This window comes from Clarias gariepinus, chromosome 9, assembly GCF_024256425.1.
Source record: "Clarias gariepinus isolate MV-2021 ecotype Netherlands chromosome 9, CGAR_prim_01v2, whole genome shotgun sequence".
In the NCBI taxonomy this organism is placed as follows: Eukaryota; Metazoa; Chordata; class Actinopteri; order Siluriformes; family Clariidae; genus Clarias; species Clarias gariepinus.
Genome location: NC_071108.1, coordinates 31,146,393 through 31,169,807, shown reverse-complemented (window position 1 = coordinate 31,169,807; position 23,415 = coordinate 31,146,393). Strand labels below are relative to the sequence as shown.

Here is a 23,415-nt window from a genome sequence, read left to right as displayed (position 1 = left end):
GCAGCACATCCAATCAAATGTAAATGACACAAATGAGTAGGGTACATACCGTATGTACACAAACGATACCTTATTTAGTCAGAGGTTTCAAATGAAAAATAAAAAAAATACTTTTATGTTAAATTAACTGTTTGACTTAAGTAGAAAATTCAGCTCTAGGAGAAAAGCTAAAAACTTAGGAAGTTACTTTAAAGTATATTTTAAAAATGCGTATAGAATAATGAAGTTAATCAGTTTTTTTTTTTTTCGGTTTTGTGCAATGCTGCAAGTCACACACAAAAAACATAATTTTCAGATTTCTTTTTTTTTGGGGGGGGGGGGGAGTATTTTGGTCTGTTCACTTGCCAAGCCATCTGACAATCAGGCAATAAATACTCTCCACCCTGAATGTATTTGTTTCTATGGCATTTACTGGGGTCGGGGTGCCAGCTCCATGCCTGATTGTCATTCACACAAAACGGGCAATTTGGGAAAGCCAATCAGAGCTCTTTCTCCTAATCTACATGTCTTTCAACTGTGGGAGGAAACCGGAGAACCTGGAGAAAACCCACCAAACACGAGGAGAACATGCAAACTCCATGCACACAGACACACTCACGGACCTGAGGTGGGAATCGAACCCGGACCCTGGAGGTGATTTTTGGACAGTCAGAGCTGTTTTACAGAGAACTGAAAAGCACTGTGTTTAACACACTACCAGTCAGGTGCCATATGTTTTATTTCATAGTTTGCTAAAAGTCCAGTATTGTTCTAGAATGCAGATGATTAAATCTAAATTTGTGATAAACTACTGTACATTATTATATTAAGTATCACTTCAACACAGTCAGTTTGCTGAAGGGGACAGAATTTTATTACTTCTTATTACACCACACATATTGTTGATTTAAAAACTTCAAAAGTAAAAAAAATATTTTGAGACTGATGTAAATCTTTTTCTGCAAGTGCAAAATTTGGGGAGAAGGTTATTAAACTATACAGTATGATAAACCAGAAATAAAAGAAGACATGGAATAATGTTTATATTTTGTTTTGTTTTGTGTGCTTTTTTGCTTTTCTCACACCACTGCAGATCATCATTACAAATGACTAATTTACTTACAACCTGGTAATAAATATTAAAATCTTTAGTCAATGCCGAATCAAATAATTTGTGCTATTTCATTAATAGTAGCAATTATTGTTTTATGTTTTTTTTATGAGCAAACACCAAAGTGACAGTAAACACCTTGTTGTATATATACACTACCGTTCAAAATTTTAGAACACTTTCTAACTCTGTAATTGTTCCTGATTTTTATTTCTTTAAAGGAATGCTGAAGGCGTCCAAAAAATGCATTAATCTCCTTTGAACAGTTGATATAGAGATGTTTCTGCTACTTCTGCTCTGTAAAGACTTCATAACGCCTCTAATCTGAGATGCTGTTTATTGGTCATTTTTTAGGCTGATAACTCTAAATGAACTTCTCGTCTGCGGCAGAGGTAGGTTTTGGTCTCGCCCTCCTGGGATGATCTTCATGAGAGCCAGTTTCATTATGGAACTTGATGGATTTTGCAAATGCACTTGACATTACTGTTCTTGCAAGAACTATTACAGAAAGGCTGTCCTCTGTGTCTTATAATAACAACTAACTGTTTTTCTTGTTGTTACGTAATTACCTAATCCCATATGTGTTATTTTATAGTTTTGAAATCCCCAGTATTGTTGTAGAATGTAGAAAATAAATCACTAAACAAAAACAAAGAAATTTGCAAGTGTTCTAAAACTTTTGAATGGTAGTGTACATTTCTAAGGTGTTGTGTTACAATGACTTGAACACACCTTGAAGTCAAACCCCTTTTGCCAGATTTGTATCCTATCACCCAGCCCTATAAAGACAGATATACAGCGTAATTAAATGTACTGAAGAGACTTGAATTGATGGAGGAAAAGTGGTATCATTACTTCAAGCGTGGAAAAAAATCAGTAGCCCGTGGAATCTGTGGAGCAATAGATAATAAGACAACTGTTTTAAAAAGTTCATTCTCATTTCTACAAACAGAATAAACTATTCAAAGTGCTAATGATGCTATTACTGTAACAACACTTTCTCTTTGCATGGGTGTCATTACTTACGAAAGCCAAGTTTACACGACTGGCTCTGAAAGAAAAGAAAACAGAATCCTCAAACAAGTCTTATAACTGTAAGTATATCAGCAGTAACAAAATCTGTGTGAGGTTTGACTTAACACAGGACACAGTCTTACCCCAGATGACTGTCTTCTCATTCTGCATGTGTCTGACATGGCAGGCGAATTGGCTTTTTCTTTCCGGGGTAATACTGGCGTTCTTGGACAGGTGAAACATCCCGACTGAATTAATTCCCAGCTCGGACTGCACAGCACCTGGAATCTCCTCGCCATTCTCCAGCAGATTGACGTGAATGTCTTGGGGGTAGAAGCCAAGCAAGTGGCAGACCAGTATGTTTTCCTTACCAAACACAACAGGGTTCTGGCTGTACACTTTGATTTTTGGTGGAGCTGGTGGTAAAGGTGCTTACATGGTTAATATGGATAAAGTTTTTAATACAGAATCTAGTACATAGACCTGAACAGTAAACAAAATGTGACGTCAGTATCGCAAACCATTAACACACATAGGAGGCAGAGTCGTTATATCTACTGTGACTCTTAATTTACTATATGAAAAAATTGTTGTATCACATTCCATTTTTTATTTTATTGCAATTCTTAAAAAAAAAAAGGAATTTAATTTCTTTAAATTTGAATCTAGTCTGTAATATTTTTTAAAGGAAAAATAATTCCTGAGTTCTATATACTTTACAGTGGAACCTCGACATATGCGTGCCTTCTTTTACAAATTGTCGGCCTAAGAATTAAAATTTTGCAAGAAATTTGCATATGACACCTATGATGCATATGAAGCAGCATTTTCAGCGAATCAAGCCAAACCGAGCGTCTGTTCAGTTACACAAGATTTTGTGCAAGATTTTGTGAAGACACAGCACCATGTGTCCCAGGAATGTTACAGAGGACGGTAGCAAGAAGAAAAGGGAGCCACTTTCAGTTTTGTGAAGTACAATGCAGTTGGAATGCAGTACAATGCAGTTGTATTGAAATATGATTCTTTTACTTTGTAGTTACAAGTAAGTAGCCTTATATTAATGTAATTAACTGCAGTAACTCCAGACATCCTGCACCAAGTTCGCAAATGTATTGCACTGCAGATGTTATCCCAACTAGGTTATTCTATTATTATTATATATATTTTTTATATTATTATTATTTTTAATAATAATTATTATTATTGTTATTAGCAATTATTATTATTATTATTATTATTATTAGCAATTATCATTATTTACTGTTTTGCATTAAATGTTCATTATTTTAATGTTATTGTAATATTAATGTATGGTAGACTAATCTCATTGTTTGTTCCTGACAAATACCACAAACAAACCTTCCGTTCTGTGCTAAGGAGGCATAGCATAATTAGTACATGTTACTGGGATGAAACAAATGAGGTCGCATGTACAGCTTTCAAACATGTATGATACATGTAATTACTGACCATCATAATATGTGACTTGGTATCATGTTTTTTGTTTGGTTCAACTGTTTGGTTTAGCACTCCAACGATTAAACCACGTAAACGACGCTTTAGCACTCGCATTTATGGATTTATCAAATTCCTTTGGGGTTAAACAAAATATGAATAGAGCAAATCACCGCTTTAATCATTCACTAGATTTAATTATATCCCATGGTATAGATGTCTCTAATATAGAGATCTTACCTCAAAGTGATGATATCACAGATTATCACCTCCTGATATATACTCTACCCGTAGAACAGATTAGCTGTGTCTCCCCACGTTATCAATTTGTTAGAAATATGAATCCGACCACTAAAGACAGATTCACAAGTAATCTGCCGGATCTGTCCCAATTTCTTATTAGACTCCTAAATGCAGACGATCTAGATGAGGTAACTAGCAGCATGGGCACTATTTTTACCAGTACATTAGACACTATTGCTCCCGTCAGATTTAAAAAAGGCAGAGATAAAACACTTGCACCGTGGTACAATAGTCATGCTCGGGCCCTAAAGAGAGCAACCCGTAACCTCGAGCGAAAATGGAGGAAAACTAAATTAGAAGTTTTTTGAATTGCGCATAAAGACAGTATGTGCAGCTATAGACAGGCCCTAAAAACTGCTAGGACCGAGCATCTTAACCAACTGATAGCAAGAAACCAAAACAATCCCAGGTTCTTATTGAGTACAGTGGCTTGCCTAACAAAACCTAGGATGCCTGCAGAGAGTATCCCATCACAGTTCAGAAGTGAAGACTTTATGGACTACTTTAATTAAAAAATTTATAGTATCAGGAAGAAAATAACAGAGGTTCAACCTCTAATAGCATCTCATGATGTAGTTCAGCCTATAGCTTCACATTTAGTTTTTCAGTGCTTTACAGGCATAGGACAGGAAGAGCTGAAGAAACTTATCACCTCAGCTAAATCAACAACGTGCCTGTTAGACCCAATCCCAACCAGATTTATAAAAGGAGTGATGCTTACAGTTGGAGAGCCACTTTTAAACATTATTAATTCCTCATTATATCTAGGTCACGTCCCTGAACCTTTGAAGCTGGCAGTTATTAAGCTTCTTAAAAAATCTAATTTGGACGCGAATGAAATAACAGATTACAGACCGATTTCAAACCTTCCGTTCATATAAAAAATATTAGAAAAAGTAGTATCAGCTCAAATATGCACATTCTTGCAGGAAAACAACATCCTAGAATTTCAGTCAGGTTTCAGGCCCCATCATAGTACAGAAACTGCACTAGTTAAGATTGCGAACGACTTGTTTTTAGCTTTAGACCAAGGCTGCATCTCAATACTAGTCTTACTTGATCTTAGTGCTGCATTTAACACCATATCATAATATTCTCATAGATCGCCTACAAAATTCAGGGGCAGGCATTAAAATGGTTTAGATCATACTTGTCTAATCGATACCATTTTGTAGATCTAAATGGAGAACCGTCTGGTGTAATACCAGTGAAAATGGGGTCCCACAAGGGTCAGTTTTAGGACCTCTGCTGTTCTCAATATACATGCTTCCCTTGGGAAACATCATTAGAAGGCATGGGATTAGTTTCCATTGTTATGCTGATGATACCCAATTATACATCCCAACAAAACCAGATGAAATACCCAAGTTGTCTAGATTAACCGAGTGTGTACAGGACATAAAAGATTGGATGACCAATAACTTTCTTTTACTAAATTCATATAAGACAGAGATATTACTCATCAGCCCAAAAACCAGCACACAACAGCTTTCACAATTCAGCCTGCGTTTAGAAGGATGTACTGTTACTACCAGCTCAACAGTAAAAGACCTGGGCGTGATATTAGACAGTAACTTGTCTTTTGATAATCATATTTCCAATATCACAAAAACAGCCTTTTTTCCATCTTAGAAATATTGCCAAACTTAGGAGTATCCTATCCGTAACGGTGCAGAAAAGCTAGTTTATGCATTATGCATAGTTTACCTCCAGACTGGACTATTGTAATGCATTACTAGGTGGTTGTCCTGCATCCTCAATAAACAAGCTACAGTTAGTCCAAAATGCAGCCGCCAGGGTTCTCACCAGATCCAGAAAATATGATCATATAACCCCAATATTATCATCCCTGCACTGGCTACCTGTTCAGTTTAGAATTAATTACAAAATAGTATTACTTACATACAAGGCTTTAAATGGTTTAGCTCCCACATACCTAACCAGTCTTCTGATACGCTATAATCCACCACGTTCCTTAAGATCACAAAACTCCGGACTTCTGGTACTTCCCAGAATTTTAAAATCTACAAAAGGGGGCAGGGCATTTTCATATTTAGCTCCAAAACTTTGGAATAGCCTTCCAGGTTTCCCAATTCAAAAGTAGACCTAAGACGCATCTCTTTAATCTGGCATACGCATATCTCATCCCATAACCTCATACTCCAGTACACCTATCCTGAATGGCAACTACGCTAATTCTCTCCATCTGTTCTGTACTTTTCTACCCATCCCGAGGCATCTGGAGATTGTTCCAGCTTTAGTAGACAAAGGCCAACCCTGCGAGGATCCTAAGGCATCCAGAGAAGGACCAGCTCCAGCCGGATTCTGCTTTATGATGGCTGGAGCTACACATTCTGCTCCTGTGCTTCCAGTGATCCAGACCCCATCTGCCCTCTGCACCTACTGACTCCCTGTGCTGAACTGGACTTCATGTTAATCTACACAACTTCTGTTATATTGAACTTTCACCTGCACAACACACATGATGTTATTTCTATCTGTTATCACCCAGATGAGGATGGGTTCCCTGTTGAGTCTGGTTCCTCTCAAGGTTTCTTCCTATTGCCATCTCAGGGAGTTTTTCCTTGCCACCGTCGCCGTCACCCTTGGCTTGCTCATCAGAGACATTTCATTCATCATTCATCTCATTATTATCTAGACACATTTTTCTCACACATACACACTTCCAAATATTTTCTTTTCTTTTTTTTTTTTTTCTAAAAAAAAAACAATTCTTTAATTTTTTTGTGAAGCTGCTTTGAGACAATGACCATTGTTAAAAGCGCTATATAAATAAAATTGAATTTAATTGATTTGAATTTATTGTACTAAATGTCTAGTGTCATTATTGTGTGGCTTAGTTGTAGTCTGCACTTGTGAATCCTTGGTTCATTCAAGAATGGCAATGTCAGTCTTATTTTTGGGCAAAAGCAAATCGAAACCAGATGGAAGCAGGTAGAAGCAAACAGTGTATGTGCAAGGAAAAAACAATAACATTCCTCCTTTTCTACTTTTTCATTGTAAAAGTGAGAAGTGCTTAAATATGCACAACTGTACGATTTGTCTTCACCAACCAATAAGACTGCAAGATTGCATATAATCCTCAGCCAGAGTTTGAACTATGGAGCATACGATGGAGTCCAAAACTACAGCGCAAAACGCAGAGACACAGTAATGGTTTGTGTATGTCGTTATTGAGATACTCAGGAAGGATCGAGTACTATAACTCTTTTATAGACTTTATTATTGATAAAATGGTAGACATTCGCAACATATCAGGATGAAACCATGATGACATGTCGAAGTTCAGCCAAGAAGCTTGAACAAGCTAAAAGAGGAGTGTGTTGTGGAGGAGGAACACAGCAGAACCTCACCACATCATTCAGTTCAGTGGTGAGTGGGACCTTTTATTATTTTACAAAATAAAATATTAGATATATTTTTACGTCATTTATCTAGTTATTGTATTGTATCGCTATGCAGTGTTAAAGGTATTATCCTAAAAGTGTGTGTGTTTTCTAATGTTATCTGTTTTTCGTATTGTTCCCGCGAAAGTTCCTCGTTTGTTTGTATCAGGGTTTAGATTACATTACCTTTTCTTGTTTATTCTAAATAACAACATTAAATAATTTCCAGGCTTTAATACTACTGGATTTTTGCCTTTTTTCTGTTTGTTTGCTTTTTTTTGGGCTTTTTCGGAGAACGTGCGTATCATCTGAGAACAACAAGCGGATTCCATCACCAAATAACTACAACTCCGACTCAGGTACGATATCATGTCTAATATTCAGCTTGTTCAGTGTGTAGAGTGCAGGATGTTTAGACATTCTTCCTCCGTCGTTAGTGGTAATTTTATTTGTGATAGGTGTGTGTTAGTGAGCACTCTTACGGAGAAGATATCAGCGTTAGAGGAGCGCATCCAGACTTTAGAGAGGGTTAGAGAGTGTGAGAGCAGCGTTATTCCTGTAGCGGACAGTCTGGGTGCCACAGGCGGAGATAACCAGCCCCCGACTCCGCCATTAGAGCCCTCACAGCGGGGCGAGTGGGTGACGACTCAGCGGCATACTCGTTCAGTCAAAGCTAACGCTAAGGCTAACCCACCGGAGCACACCTCTTCTGCGCTTCACGTGTCCAACAGGTTTGCTCTCCTCAGTGATGCACCCGCTGAGAAACCTGAAAGAGCTCTGGTTATAGGAGACTCTATACTGAGACACGTGAAATTAGCTAGACCTTTAGGGGCGCCAGCGGCAGTGGTTAGGTGTATCCCGAGAGCCAGAGCACCGGACATAGCAGGTAATCTTAGGGCTCTAGGACAGCACAGGTTCTCTAAGATAGTAGTACATGCTGGAGCTAACGATATACGCCTTCGTCAGTCAGAGGTTAGTAAGAATAACTTTATAGAGGTGTTTAAATTAGCGAAGGCGATGTCCGATGGAGTAGTATGCTCTGGTCCCATCCCAATGAGACGTGGTGACATAACTTACAGCAGCTTATGGTCACTGAACCTCTGGATGTCCAGGTGGTGCTTCGAAAACAACGTGGGCTTCATTGATAATTGGAAGACCTTTGAGGGCAAAGCTGGCCTGTTAGGGCGGGGTGGTGTCCATCCCACTCGGGAAGGTGCTGCTCTCATTTCTTGCAGTATAGCACATAGTCTCAGAAAAGGCCTAGTTAATCGGTGACAATCCAGAGCCCATGCCAGGGAGCAGACAGACAGGCTAAACCAACCGTCTGCTAGCTGCATAGAGTCGTCACTCAGGGTTCACTGTATTGAGACTGTGTCTGTTCCCCGAGCTAAAAACAAATTTAGAAAGACTCAGAAAGTCTGTTTTAATAATTTAATTAACATAGATATTACAAACTCAGATCATACTGAATGCGCAGCCGGCACCTCTGATCTGAAGCTAGGACTGTTAAATATTAGATCTCTCGCATCTAAAGCAGTTATTATTAACAAAACTATCACAGACCAGGAGTTTGATATATTATGTTTCACTGAAACCTGGATTAAACAGGACGAGTATGTAGCTCTAAATAAAGCTAGTCCTCCTGGATACAGCTACATACACCAGCCTCGGTTAACTGGTAGAGAAGGAAGGCGTCGCAGTTATTTACAACGATAACGACATCTGGCTATCGTACAAAAACACAGATTTAAATTTAATGCATTTGAAATTCTCTATAGTAACATAAAGTCAGCTCAGACAATTCCGCTAATCATCATTTACAGACCTCCAGGGCCGTACTCTGAATTTCTCTGTGAATTTGCAGATTTCTTTTCAAACCTTGTCGTTTCCGTAGACAAAGCGTTAATTGCTGGAGATTTTAATATTTTATTTTATGAATCCAGAAGACCCCATGAGAACAGCATTTATGTCCATACTGGACTCAGTAGGAGTAAATCACTGTGTAGTAGGACCCACTCATAAAGCAGGTCACACTTTTGACTTAATATTATCCTTCGGATTGAGTATAAGAAACATAATTACAATTCCACAGTCTGAAGTTATATCAGATCACTGTCTTGTCTCGATTAAAGTGTCTCATAGTAATAATGTACGCACAGCACCGCGCTACCGCCTTAAACGTACATTCACATCAAATACCACACAGAGCTTTATCGATAATCTTCCAGAGTTATCAACTTTGATTGGATCGCCATCTAATTCCGCAGAACTCGATCAAGCGCCTGAATATCTAGAGTCAACACTTCGTCATAGCTTAGTTAATGTAGCTCCAGTTAAAAGAAAAATGATTAGAGATAAGAAACTTGTTCCTTGGTATAACGATCACACACGCACTTAAAAACAAACCACTCGGAAATTAGAACGCAAATGGCGTCAAACTAAATTGTTAGTTTTCCAAATAGCATGGAAGGAGAGCATCCTGAACTATAGAAGAGCTCTCAGTGCTGCTAGGTCAATGTACATCTCCACTCTTATAGAAAATAACAAAAATAATCCTAGATTTTTATTTAATACCATAGCTAAATTAACTAAAAACAAGACCACTGCAGAAATCTCCACAACAACAACACACAGTAGTGAGGATTTCATGAACTTTTTCAATAACAAAATCATAAATATTAGGCCAAAAATTCAGGCTTTAAAAACAGACAATTTAAGTGATACAGATGATAAATTAATCACATTACATCAGAACCTAGAATACTTTACTCCCCTTGAAGCGAGTGAACTAATTTCACTCATCTCCTCTTCAAAATCGTCAACCTGTGAATTAGATCCTATACTGACACATTTTCTCAAGCAGATAGTTCCAGCAATAACAGAACCCCTGTTAAAAGTAATTAACTGTTCACTCAGCAGTGGGTATGTTCCTAAATCCCTTAAATTAGCAGTTATTAAACCACTAATCAAAAAACCTGACCTTGACCCCTGTCAGCTTTCCAATTACAGGCCGATATCAAACCTCCCGTTTATCTCTAAAATTCTGGAAAAGGTAGTATCATTTACATTTACATTTACATTTAGGCATTTGGCAGACGCTCTTATCCAGAGCGACTTACAAAAAGTGCTTTAATGTTTACATAATTGAATACATACTTACACTGGGTTAACTAGGTTAATAACTAAGTGCCATTAGTCCAACACAACTAAGAAGAGGGTTTTTTTTTTTTTTTCCTTCGGGGGGGGTTAGTCCAAGTACTGGAGAAACAGATGAGTCTTGAGTCGTCGTTTAAAGATAGTCAAAGTCTCTGATGTACGGACATCTAGAGGAAGTTCATTCCACCACCTAAGTGCCAGAACAGAAAAGAGCCTGGATGAATGCCGCCCTCGATCCCTGAGAGATGGTGGGATAAAGCGAGTAGTGCTGGAGGATCGGAGGGAACGTGGTGCAGTGCGTGGTGTAATTAGCGCAGAGAGGTAAGTGGGTGCTGGGCCATTTTTAGCTTTGTAGGCAAGCATCAGTGTTTTGAATTTGATGCGGGCAGCTACAGGAAGCCAGTGCAGGGAGCGGAGGAGTGGGCTGGTGTGGGAGAACCTGGGGAGGTTAAAAACAAGACGTGCTGCTGCATTCTGGATCAGTTGCAGAGGACGAATCGTGGACAGAGGCAGGCCAGCCAGGAGTGAGTTGCAGTAGTCCAGTCTTGAAATAACAAGGGACTGAACAAGCACCTGAGTAGCCTGTGAAGAAAGAAATGGGCGAATTCTTCTGATATTGTAAAGAAGAAATCGACAAGAGCGAGTAAGGTTAGCGATGTGTGGGGAAAATGACAAATGATTGTCCACGGTTACCCCAAGATTGCGGGCGGTGGCTGAAGGAGTGATTTGGTTGTTGTCCATGGATATCACAAGGTCTTGACCTGGAGATGAGTCAGAAGGGATAAACAACAGTTCGGTTTTACTGAGATTGAGCTTCAGTTGATAAGCAGCCATCCAAAATGAGATGTCTGCCAGACATGCTGAGATCCGGGTGGAAACCTGAGTGTCAGAGGGAGGAAAGGAGAGAACAAGTTGGGTGTCGTCTGCATAACAGTGGTATGAGAATCCATGCGATGATATGACCTTACCAAGAGACCGGGTATAGAGGGAGAACAGAAGAGGACCAAGTACTGAGCCCTGCGGGACACCAGTAGAGAGTCTACGTGGGGCAGATGTAGATCCCCTCCATGTTACCTCATATGACCTATCTTTTAGGTAAGAAGCAAACCATTGCCACCCTGTTCCACAAATTCCAAGGCTTGTAAGAATAGATAATAGAATCTTGTGGTTCACCGTGTCAAATGCAGCTGACAGGTCCAGGAGGATGAGGACAGATGACAGTTTAGTAGATCTAGCAGCATGGAGCTTCTCAGTGACTGACAGAAGGGCAGTCTCTGTGGAATGTGCCACTTTGAATCCAGATTGGTTTGGGTCATTAAGGTTGTTCTGTGAGAGATAAAGAGACATTTGATTTTAAATGGCTCTTTTAAGTATTTTGGAAATAAAAGAGAGCAGTGATACCGGGCGATAGTTGTTAACTTCTGATGGGTCCAGGCAGGGTTTCTTGAGGATGGGAATAACCCTCGCCTTCTTAAAGGAACATGACCAGATGATATGGATTGGTTGATGATGGCTGTGGTGAAGGGAAGGAGGTCCCGTGAGATGGCCTGAAGCATTGTGGAAGGGATTGGGTCTAATGAACAGATGGTGGGTTTAGATGACGAGATGATCTGTTGAATCTCATCAGACGACAGGTTGGAAAATTCTGCTAAAGGAGGGAAGGAAAGGTCCTGAGGTTCTGCCGTAGGAGCTTGGTTAAGAGCGAAGGACTGGCGGATTGCTGCAATCTTCCCATCGTAGAATGTGGCAAAATCGTCAGCAGTCAGAGAGGAAGGGGCAGGAGGAGTCGGTGGGTTGAGTAGTGAGGAGAAGATGTTGTGGAGTTTGCCAGGATCATGTGCAGAGGCTTCCAACTTTTGTCTTTAGAAGGTAGTTTTGGCAGAAGTCACATCACATGAGAATTTGGAAAGAAGAGTCTGGTAAGAGATGAGATCTGCATCAAGTTGCGATTTCTTCCATCTTCTCTCCGCAGTTCTTAATTCTCTCCTGTTGTTGCGCAGTACATCAGATAGCCAAGGAGCAGGACAAGACGTCTTCCTTGGTTTAGATGACAGCGGGCAAAGGAGATCTATGGATGAGGAGAGAGAAGAGAGGAAAGTTTCAGTCGCAGTCTCTAGTGGTAAAGAGGAGAAGGAGTCTGGGTCTGGGAGGAATGATAGGGTGTATGAAGACACAGAGGAAGGCGAGACAGAGTGAAGGTTTTTGCGGGTAAAAGAGACATTTTGGTGGCTAGGTTTACATAGAATGGGAAGGGTTATGGTGAAGGATACCAGGTAATGATCAGATTTATGAAGAGGAATAGTAGTGATATCTGTGCCTGGGAAAGGGCGGCAGAAAACAAGGTCGAGAGAATTTCCTGCCTTGTGTGTAGGAGGGCAGCTGTTTAGAGTTAAAGAGAACGAGTTAAGAAGAGGGAGAAGGAAAGAGGATTGGAGTTTATCAGATGGAAGGTTGAAATCTCCTAGAACAGTGAGAGGAGTGTTAGCAGAAGGAAAAAGACTAAGAAGTATGTCCATTTCATCTAGAAAGTTTCCTAGAGAGCCAGGAGGACGGTAAATAACTAAGATGTGGAGGTTAATTGGAGAGGTTACCTTAACTGCATGAAATTCAAATGATAAAAAATTGAGATGAGACAGGGTGATAGGCGAGAAGGACCATCTCTTGGACAACAGGAGACCCGTACCACCACCTCTGCCAGTTTCTCGTGGAGTGTGAGAGAATGCATAGGCAGAGGATAGGGCAGCCGGTGTAGCTGAGTTCTGAGGAGATATCCAGGTCTCAGTTAATGCTAGAAAGTCAAAAGAGTAATGGGTAGCTAGGGCAGAGATAAAGTCTGCTTTCTTTACAGCAGATTGGCAGTTCCAGAGCCCACCTACCACCAGTGAAGGACAATGAGACAGTACTGGAGGGTAGATGAGGTTTCTGGGAGATCTGCCTCTGCTGTGTGAGTAAAAGCATCTTGGTCTGTAAGAACTGACAGAGATAGGTTGAAGACACATGCTAGACTGAGGTAACTGTCTATAAAAACTTGTAACTTCTTGGCAAACAAGAGTTTAAGTCAATTCTCTGTGCACTACCTTTGTTGCAGGATATTCTTATTAACCGCTACACCTTCAATATATGTAGCTAAGCCCTGCCCACAATTCACACCTTAAGGAAGCCTGAAACTACTCTTGATTAATTACCTGAGAACAAATTGCTTTAGACCTACTTCAATCACACTGCAATCAACACTACCAAACAGCAAAAACTAGGTACAGTATACAGTATGAACTAATTGTGTTTTCAAAAACAGTACAAAAGTTAAAAACCTACCTTACCAGTGGAGAAGAATCCAATTTAGAAAACTAAAGCACACTGTATCACAACAGCTATGTTCATATCTACATAGGAATAGCATACATGAACTGTATCAGTCAGGATTTAGGCCTCGTCACAGCACTCGTTAAAGTAGTAAATGACCTCTTAGTGGCCTCTGATCAGGGTTGTGTCACTATACTTGTGCTACTCGACCTCAGTGCAGCTTTTGACACTATTGATCATGGTATTCTCCTTCACAGATTAGCAAATGTAGTAGGAATTAAGGGAACGGCTCTCTTATGGCTCAGATCCTATTTGACTGATCGTTATCAGTTTGTAGATTTAGATGGTGACCATTCCTCATGTTCTCAAGTTGAGTTTGATGTTCCACAGGGTTCTGTTTTAGGCCCACTGCTTTTTTCCCTTTACATGCTTCCTCTAGGCAACATCATTCGTAAACATGGTATTAGTTTTCATTGTTATGCTGATGACACACACGTATAAGTTTCAGCAAAACCAGATGAGAAAAACCAGCTTACTAAAATTGAGCAATGTGTGCAGGTGTGACCACAAGCAGCTAGAAGTAAGCTTTCTGATCACACTGTGATTTTAAATGGCCTTTCTGTTCCATCAAGTGCAACAGTAAAAGACCTCGGTGTGATTATAGATTCAAGCCTTTCATTTGAAGCACATGTAGATATTATTACCAGGATAGCATTCTTTCATCTCAGAAATATTGCCAAGATAAGAAATATATTGTCACTAAACGATGCAGAAAAACTAGTTCATGCTTTTATGACGTCTAGGTTGGATTATTGTAACGCCTTACTGTCTGGTTGTTCAACTAGGTGCTTAAACAAGCTTCAATTAGTCCAGAATGCAGCAGTGAGAGTCCTCACTCGAACTCATAGAAGATATGAGCACATCACCCCTATCTTATCCACATTGCATTGGCTTCCTGTGAAATTTCACATCGATTTTAAAATACTACTCTTGATGTATAAAGCATTAAATGGTCTCGCGCCGCAGTATCTGAGTGAACTGCTAGTGTCTTACAATCCGCCACGCCTACTTCGATCAAAGGATGCAGGCTGCTTGTCAGTACCGCGTATTATTAAAACTACAGCAGGGGGCAGAGCTTTTTCTTACAAAGCCCCAAAGTTATGGAATAGTCTTCCAAATAGTGTTCGGGACTCAGACACAGTCTCAGTGTTTAAGTCCAGGCTAAAAACCTATTTATTTAGCCAAGCATTTTTATAAATAGATTAGCCTTAGGTAAAGAAGCAGATCTGGGGGACTCATGGACGTAGAGTATTAGGTGAACTGGTATGTTTGGATGCTGTCTTCCCCACTCTCATTGATCACTCAGGTTTGTTGACGGTGAGGTGATTGGTTGCCTTACTGTACATCTCTGGAAGCCCTCATGTTAATGTTTCCTTCTGGCTCTCCCTTTTTAGTTATGCTGTCATAGTTAGTCCTGCCGGAGTCTCTGCTTGCACTCTGCACTAAATATACATTCACATTATACATTGTTCAACTGTGACCATACCTAACTGTTATTTCTCCATCTCTTTGCTCTCTCTCTTTCTCCCTCTCTCCTTTTTTCTCAACCTATCTCTCTGTCAAGCTATACATGTCGCTCCTGAGCTGCCAGTGATCCAGACCCCCTCTGCCCGCTGGACCTCTCTAACTCATCCTGGAGTCCTGCTTCTAGTTGGAGATCTCATCACATGGATGCCCCGTGTGGTCTGCCTGGAATGCGTGTGGTGACTGGGGTTGGTTCCACTTTTCCATGAAGGTGGTCCTGTCCTCGACTGATGCAGACAGCTGTTCTCTGAGGACCTGTGACTTCAGTCACTCAATAGTTCAGGACTGGAATTTTTCACAGTCTACCTGAGCCTCCAGGAACAAACTGGACTTTAATCTTACACATCTCCTCTTAAACTGAACTTCCAGTCTCGCATATTATTATGCACATCAATCCCTGCTATCTGTTTTCACCCAGATGAGGATGGGTTCCCTGTTGAGTCTGGTTCCTCTCAAGGTTTCTTCCTATTACCATCTCAGGGAGTTTTTCATTGCCACTGTCGCCGTCGTCCTAGGCTTGCTCATCAGGGACAATCATATAATTTTGATTCATACACATTTACATTTTCATACAAACTTAATTCTTTTGATTGTGTAAAGCTGCTTTGTGATAATGTAAATCGTTAAAAGCGCTATACAAATAAAAATTGAATTGAATTATCTTAGCTGCTTTACCAATAGCATGCTGGCTAGGTTAACCTGAGGTAGTCTACTGCTAACATTGGATTCAGTTGTAAATGTATAGCCTGGTTTAACTAAAGAGCGAATAAGTGCCAGTTGGTGTCTTAATGTGTAAGAAAACACAACATGAGAGGTGTTAAGAAGCTGATAAAATGATTTAGCTGTAAATGTCCTTTGTTTGTTTTTGTAGTCAACGGTCAGCCCTTAGACAACGGATAAGATAGAGATTGAGTGTTTCTCTTATACCCTCAGAGACTCTGAGAAAGGAGAAGATGTCAGCGTTAGACTTCACTCCTGGTAGGAAGCAACATTTTTTTCTTGCTTTCATTTTCCTCCCCTAAAAACTGTCTTGTTATTTTGTGAAAAACTAATTTTGAAAATGTTCTTTGTCATTCATATTTGGGTGAGCGCTTAATAAGATTTGGTTTTGGGGTGTTCTCAGGACACAATTATATTTTTGCTTAGTCTGTCTTAAACTTAAACAAAAAAGGTGCCAGAATGACGTCAAGAGGTGGACATCACTCTGTAAAACAAAGGTGTGGTTGGATTTACTTGATAAACGATTACAGGATTATCTAAAATCGCAAATATTAGTCTGAATCTCTAAAGGCCAACGCCCACTGCCAACATCGAGTCATCAAATTCAATTTACATTCTGAAAACTTAATTAACAAATTAATTAACAGGGTTGCCCTTAAAAATGACAAACTCAAGCCATTATTAAGCAATAATTAAATATAATCGTACCTCAGTAAAACATGTAGGGTTGAATATATACTGAATGATTCTATTTTAATTATTCAAATGTGAGTTCTACACACCTCTTAATGAATATTTGTCTCACTGTTTGCTTTTCCTTTGTTTCAGCACATGTCATGAACAACTAAGGGAAGGTAAAAGTGCTTATTCGAATCAAGGACAAAATGTGGAGGAGACGTTAAACCTCTCCAGGCTTCCAGCTGCAGACTTCAGCCTTGTAATATACTCACAAACCTTTTTTTTTTCTTTATTCACTTTTCTTCATTTTTTTTTTAATAACTGGATACTGTAACAAACTGAAAAAAAAAAGAACACTGTGGGTGTGTTTGATCATACACTGATTGACAGCCCTGCCAGCAGCACTGTTAAACAGAAATGTTGCTAAGTGTAAAAGTGCATTCATTGTCGTTTTATGTTGGTGTTGTTGTTGTTTGTGTTGTTGCTGTAAGTGTGTTGCTTTATTGTTTTTTTTTTTGCTTAATTAATAAAATAAATTGCAATAATTTTGTTGTAACGTAGTTGTATTACAGTCCAACACACATTTAGATTGTAGAAATACTGTAAGTAATTTTTCAGCTTTATTCAAATTGTGTATACCTGTGCGTATATTTTATTTGCAAATAATTCTATATTAACTAAAGCAGCTATTTAATTTTAACTGCGGTATTGCAGTATTTTTGCAGTATTTTGATGAAGATAAGAAATGCTGTGTTTTTGAGTCCAAATTACTGTATTTTCTGCATATTTACATGAATTATTCTATTATCAAATTTGTATGCCAAGGTATCACTATATATTAATTTAGTAACATTTTTTGTTTACTATCATTTTGATTACCAAGAACAATACTGGGAAAAAAAGAAAGAAAATAAATAAAACAAACAAATAAATAAATTGTGTTAATTACTTTTGCATTGCATTTTTTTCCTTAAAACTTTTGCTTAATTTGTATTGTATTTTATTCATTTTATACAGATTAAATATGTCTCTGAATATTATTTATAATTAGTGTATATATTATATTTGTGTATTAATGCAGAATACATATTAAATAAATGAATAAATAATAATAATAATAATTATAATAATAACACTCCAGCACGAGGCCAACATTAGAAACCTTCCATATAAATCATACTTACACTCCTTAGCAAAAGAAATTGTGCTGAAAACCGCAAGCACGATGAAAGAAAGTAGCACATTCATGTTTACGAACAAGAAAAACAGAATAAGCCTGTCAACAACAATCGTCTTGTGCTCTGAACTCTGCAGGCTTCCGTGTCTCTAAACATACACTGAAGTACCTCTTTACTTAGCTTAAAGAACTTATAAGCCACGCCGCAATAATTTTCGCACTTCATAATTCAAAGCAAACAAATTTTAATATTATACAAAGATTACCATAAGTAAATAAACAGGTAAACAAAAAATACAGGTTTTAATTGATGAATAAAATTTATTAACTGAAAAACCTGTGTAAACCTGCCAGGCCATGTGTGAAAACATAAGTAATAACACTAAGCGACTGGGCAAAAACACCATCCATGGGAGAGTGCTAAGGGGAAAGCCACTGTTGACCAAAAAGAACATAAAGGCTTATCTCACCGAAAACATCTTGATTATCCCCAAGATAAGACTTTTGGAGAAATCTTTTGTGGACTGATAATACAAAGGTATAACATATTGGAAGGTGTGTGTCCTGTTACATCTGGTGTAAAACTAACACAGCGCTTCATGAAAAGAACATTTTAAAAGCAGTAAAACATGGTGGTAGTGTGATGGTCTGTGGCTGCTTTGCAGCTTCAGGACCTGGATGAATTCTGCCCTTTACCAGAAAATCCTGAAGGAGAACAACTGGCCATCAGTTCGTGACCTCAAGCTTAAGTGCAATTGGGTTATGGAGAACGACAGTGACTCGTAACACACAAGCAAGTCCACCTCTGAATGGCTTAAAAAATACAAAATTTAGGTTTTGCTAAGTGGCCTAGTCAAAGTTTGGACCTAAGTCCTGTGGCATGACTTTAAACAGGCTAGTCATGCTTAAAAACCCTCCAATGTCGCTTAAATAAAGCAATTCTAAAAAAAAATAAGAGTGGGCCAAAATTCCTCCACAGCGATGTAAAAGACTCACTGCCAGTTCTCGCAAACATTTGATTGCTAAGGATGGCACAACCAGTTTCAGGTAGGAGGGCAATTACTTTTTCACTAACAGTAGGGCCAGGTCGATTTGGACAGCTTTATAAATGAAATCATCATTAAAAACTGCATGATGTCAGTCATTTGTGTAATGTTAAAATGTGTTTGATAAATATGTACAAAACTGAAAATAATCTGGGAGGGGGCAAATACTTTTTTCACAGCACGTCATTTACCTTAACTACTTTCATTAAGTAGTTAATTCAGAAATTGATTTGTGGGGTTTTTCCTTTATACAGTTGAAATTATTCTGTGTGTGTGTGTGTGTGTGTGTGTGTGTGTGTCTATTTAGCTAGTCATTTCAAAGTCAAGAACCAACTTCTTGAGAAAAAAATCCTGTTTGTATTGTCAATAAAAAGTTCTCATGTTCTCAAACAACTTATCCAAACAACAGTTAAAGTTTGGTTTGGTTAACATGGTCACGTTTCAGACCTCTCTGCACTCAGTGTGTATGTCGCAACACAACAACAACAGTAAAAATAATATAATAATGCTATATAAACTTGTACGAACATCTTATGTGTTAACATGTTCTAACAGCTTATACAGATATACTATAGAAGAAGAAAATAATATTTCAGGGGTGTTCAAGTCAACCCCCACCCCCACCCCCCAAGAAAAAAAAAGCCCCCTCCCCCACTAGTTTTCTAACACGCCAACAGATGGCAGCACAAGGCTGCATTCACAGTTACAGGGACCTCCATAAGTCAGCGTGCCAAAAGACATAGTCCAGTGTACATCGGGAGCTGTGCAACTGGTGCTATTCTGACCATGCGCATTACCATGTCTGCTATTTCATCATGGACAGCAAGTTAGAGCAAAGAGCGAACATGAAATTCTGTCTGCAACTGGGCAAATCTGCCACAGAGATTTTTGACATGGTTCAGCAAGTTTAGGGCAATGCTGCAAGGAGTCGTTCTAGGTGTTCTAAGCAGCACGTGTACTTGGGAGTGGAAGAGTGAAAGACCTTTGACGAGCTCAACCCCCAAAATGTCCAAGCCAATTGGCAACCTGTGCATTATAAACGTCACTAAACAATCCACAACATTGCTGCCATTGATCGTTGTGACAGTTCAGGCAATTCTCACGTGGTCCTTCATGACGGGAATCAATACTGGTAATGAAACTTTGGTGTACAGGGATGACTGTGACGACAGTGAAGTTTCTCCAGACCCTACTGGAAAGAGTGTTTCCACTGATTCTGATTACTTTATCCTATGTTAATAACTAATCGGTAGCATATAAAAGACTTTGTGGGGGTTAACTGGGGGTAGACTTTGTGGGGAGGTCTCAGGATTGGTTCTTTTTGTTTAACATGTAAACTTTTGTTGACTTTAATTTTGTGTTTTTTCCTTTGCATTTCATATAACATGTAGATCAAATTTTTGCTTGTGATTATATTTGTTTTTTTTTACCCCTAGACTTATGTTTATTATTTTGACCTTTGTATTCGTACAATTTAATAAATAATCTGTGTTGATTATATATTTTGGTTTGACCCCTCTTTTTATGTTGCAACCTCAAACAAGCAGGTTTGACGAAGCAACAGTCTTCAAAGTGTCTTTAGGTATTCGTAAAGATCTTAAAGGGTTAGTGGCGTGTTGTTGTTATTTAATTAACTAATGCCATGTGTGTTATGTCATAGTTTTTAAAAAAAAACAGTATTGTTTTTAAAATTTAGAAAAAAAATCCATACTTGTGTCCACAACTTTGTCATCCAATCGCTACTGTACATTATTATATCAAGTATCACTTTCCATTTGTTTCTTGTTCATTAACAAACTGTTAATTATATAAATAATATCTGTAAATATGTAAAAAGGCATTCAGGTTTATCTGCTTTCTGCAGGTACAAATTCCCATCCGCTCTTTCTTGCATCCTCCTCCTAGAGGATGTAAAAACTTCAGAAGAAAAAATATATATTTAGAACTTGATGTTTACTTTCAAGCATACTGTGGAGTGTGGAGCATACTGGTTTGGTGTCACAACTAATTCGGAAGGCCAGAGAGAACAAAGGCAGTGTTATGGCTTGACCTAGCAAATGCGTTCGGCTCCATTCCGCACAAGTTAGTCCAGCTCACTCTGATAAAGCATCATGTTCCAAACAGGTGCAGAGACCTCATAGCTGATTACTACAACAATTTCAGGATAAGGGTCGCTTCTAAAACAACCACATCAGTTTGGCATAAGGTGGAGATAGGTATCATCACAGGTTGCACTATCTCTGTGAAGCTGTTCTCCCTAGCCATGAATATGGTGACCAAGTCTGCTGAGTCAGAGTGCAAAAGGCCCCGAATGAATTTTGGACACTGGCAGCCATCCATCAGGGCGTTCATGGATGACCTAACAGTCATGACAGAATCAGTGCCAGGCTGCCGATGGATTCTGAAGGGACTCGAGAAGCTAATGAAATGGGCCCAGATGCATTTTAAACTTTCCAAATCAAGGTCTATGGTGCTGAAGAAAGGCAAGGTGGACGACAAGTTCCGGTTTTTACATCACAGGTACAGCCATACCAACTCAGAGAGATTTCTCTGAAATCTCAGAGAAGCCAGTCAAGAGCTTGGGCAAGGTTTTTGACAGCTCTCTGAAAGACTTATCATCTATCCAGTCAACTTGTGCTAAGTGGGATTGCTGGCTGAAATCTGTTGACAAGTCTGGTCTACCTGGAAAGTTTAAAGCCTGGGTTTACCAGCATGGTATCCTTCCCAGAATCCTGTGGCCCCTCCTCATCTATGCTGTCCCAATTTCTACTGTTGAGATCCTAAAGAGGAAAGTCAGCAACCACCTGCAGAGATGGCTTGGGTTACCAAAGTGCCTGAGCAGCATCGCATTTTATGGGCATAACAACATACTGCAGCTGCCCTTCAAATCCTTTGAAGAGGAATTAAAGGTAACGAAGGCTAGAGAAGTGTTGCAGTACAGGGACTCGAGAGATCCAAAGGTGAGGAGGAGGGAGTCCAGAAGGCTGAGGCAAGGATACAGCATAGGAGCCTGGTGGGAGTGGTCTCAAAAGGCAGAGCTGGCTTGGATCCTTTCTAACTTCCCAAATAAACACCAGAGAGAAGTGTAGGCGGCACCTTGTTCAAGAGGAGGTAAGAGCAGCAGTGGAGGAGACGAGATCCTGCAAGGCTGTGGAATTGAGGCTACAGGGGGCTTGGACCAGATGAGAAAATGCAGTTGAGAGGAAAGTGACCTGGACTGAGATCTGAAAAGCCGAGCCTCACCGCATTAAATTTCTTATTCAGGCAGTGTACGATGTGCTTCCAAGTCCATCTAATCTACACACATGGGGCATAGCAGAAACACTTTGTGTTTCAAGAGAGGCACCCTAGAGCAGCTGCTGCAGCACGGCACTTGAAGAAGGGCGATACCAGTGAAGACATGACCAAGTCCTGAAGACCATCGCTAGTTATCAGCACGGGACTGGTATGGGCAAAGCAGTTTCATCCCTCCAAGAAAACAATTGCCTTTGTTAGAACTGGGGAGCAGGTAGCCTCAGTCAAAAGAACTCCAGTAGGGATCCTAACCTCAGCTAGGGATTGGCAGCTTTTGGTGGACCTTGAACGACAGCTGAAGTTCCCCAGCCACATTGCTGTTAACACCCTTTGACCAGACATGGTACTTATGTCTGAGGCTACTAAGCAAGCTGTGCTGTTGGAGCTTACAGTCCCATGGGAAGACCGCTTGGATGAAGTCTTTGAAAGGAAGCTATCCAGGTACGCGGGACTGGTCAGTGACTGTCAGCAGGCTGGGTGGAGAACATGGTTCCTTCCAGTGGTGGTAGTGGTTTTGCGGCCTAATCCTTAGCCCGAGTCCTAAGTAGTTTAGGCATCATTGAAGAGCAAAAGAGGAGAGCTATCCACAGTACCACCGAAGCGGCGGAGAGGGCCTCAAGATGGCTGTGGCTTAAAAGAGGCCAACCATGGAGTCATGGTAGCTAGTTAGCCATCTGGACACAAGCTAGGGTCTGATCAACCCCGGCTGGGTCACCTGGTTGAGGTTGTATAATGTTGAAAGACCCGAAACACCCAATGATTCCAGGAACATTATTGAAGATTTGTCCAGATGTATCAGCAGATGTATTTGCATAGCGTAAAAACATTTAAAAAGTGCATAACCTGAGGCAAAGAAAACAACTAGAGAGGGCTATTAAACAATACAGCATGATAACCCAGAAATAAAATAGGACAGGCAACAATTATTTGTTTCAGGCGTATACTAGACCGGGCTAAATGTAAAGATGCTTACATGGTTAATATGGATAAGTTTTCAATAAAGACTCTAGTACACAGACCAGGGGTGCGTTTCCCAAAAGCATCGTTAGCCAACTATGGTCGCAAGTTCCGTCGTTACCAACATAGTTCAACAATTCGGTGTTTCTCGAAACCATAGTTCAAACGAACATTCGCAAACAGCGTCGCAAACGTACGTGGTTGGAACTACAGCCTTCGACCTGTGGTTAG

The 23,415-nt window shown here is 39.6% G+C and overlaps 1 protein-coding gene across 1 annotated transcript; it reads right to left on the bottom strand.

The window, feature by feature from the left end:
* Positions 1-854: 854 nt before the first annotated feature.
* Positions 855-18,008, bottom strand: LOC128530411 (beta-2-microglobulin-like). The gene is made up of 4 exons (XM_053504353.1): positions 17,895-18,008; positions 2,248-2,520; positions 2,117-2,141; positions 855-1,980 (listed from the first exon to the last, which is right to left on the bottom strand). The coding sequence occupies exons 1-3, from the start codon at positions 17,956-17,958 to the stop codon at positions 2,128-2,130; spliced, it is 351 nt and encodes a 116-aa protein (XP_053360328.1). The 5' UTR covers positions 17,959-18,008; the 3' UTR covers positions 855-1,980; positions 2,117-2,127.
* Positions 18,009-23,415: the final 5,407 nt, after the last annotated feature.

Bases quoted from the DNA above. Each gene is read 5' to 3' on its own strand.
- LOC128530411 (XM_053504353.1), bottom strand. From the start codon at position 17,958: ATGAATGTGCTACTTTCTTTCATCGTGCTTGCGGTTTTCAGCACAATT. The intron at 2,521-17,894 runs GTAAGTATGATT...CTTTACCACCAG, and splicing joins AATTTCTTTTGCTAAGGAGT to CTCCACCAAAAATCAAAGTG.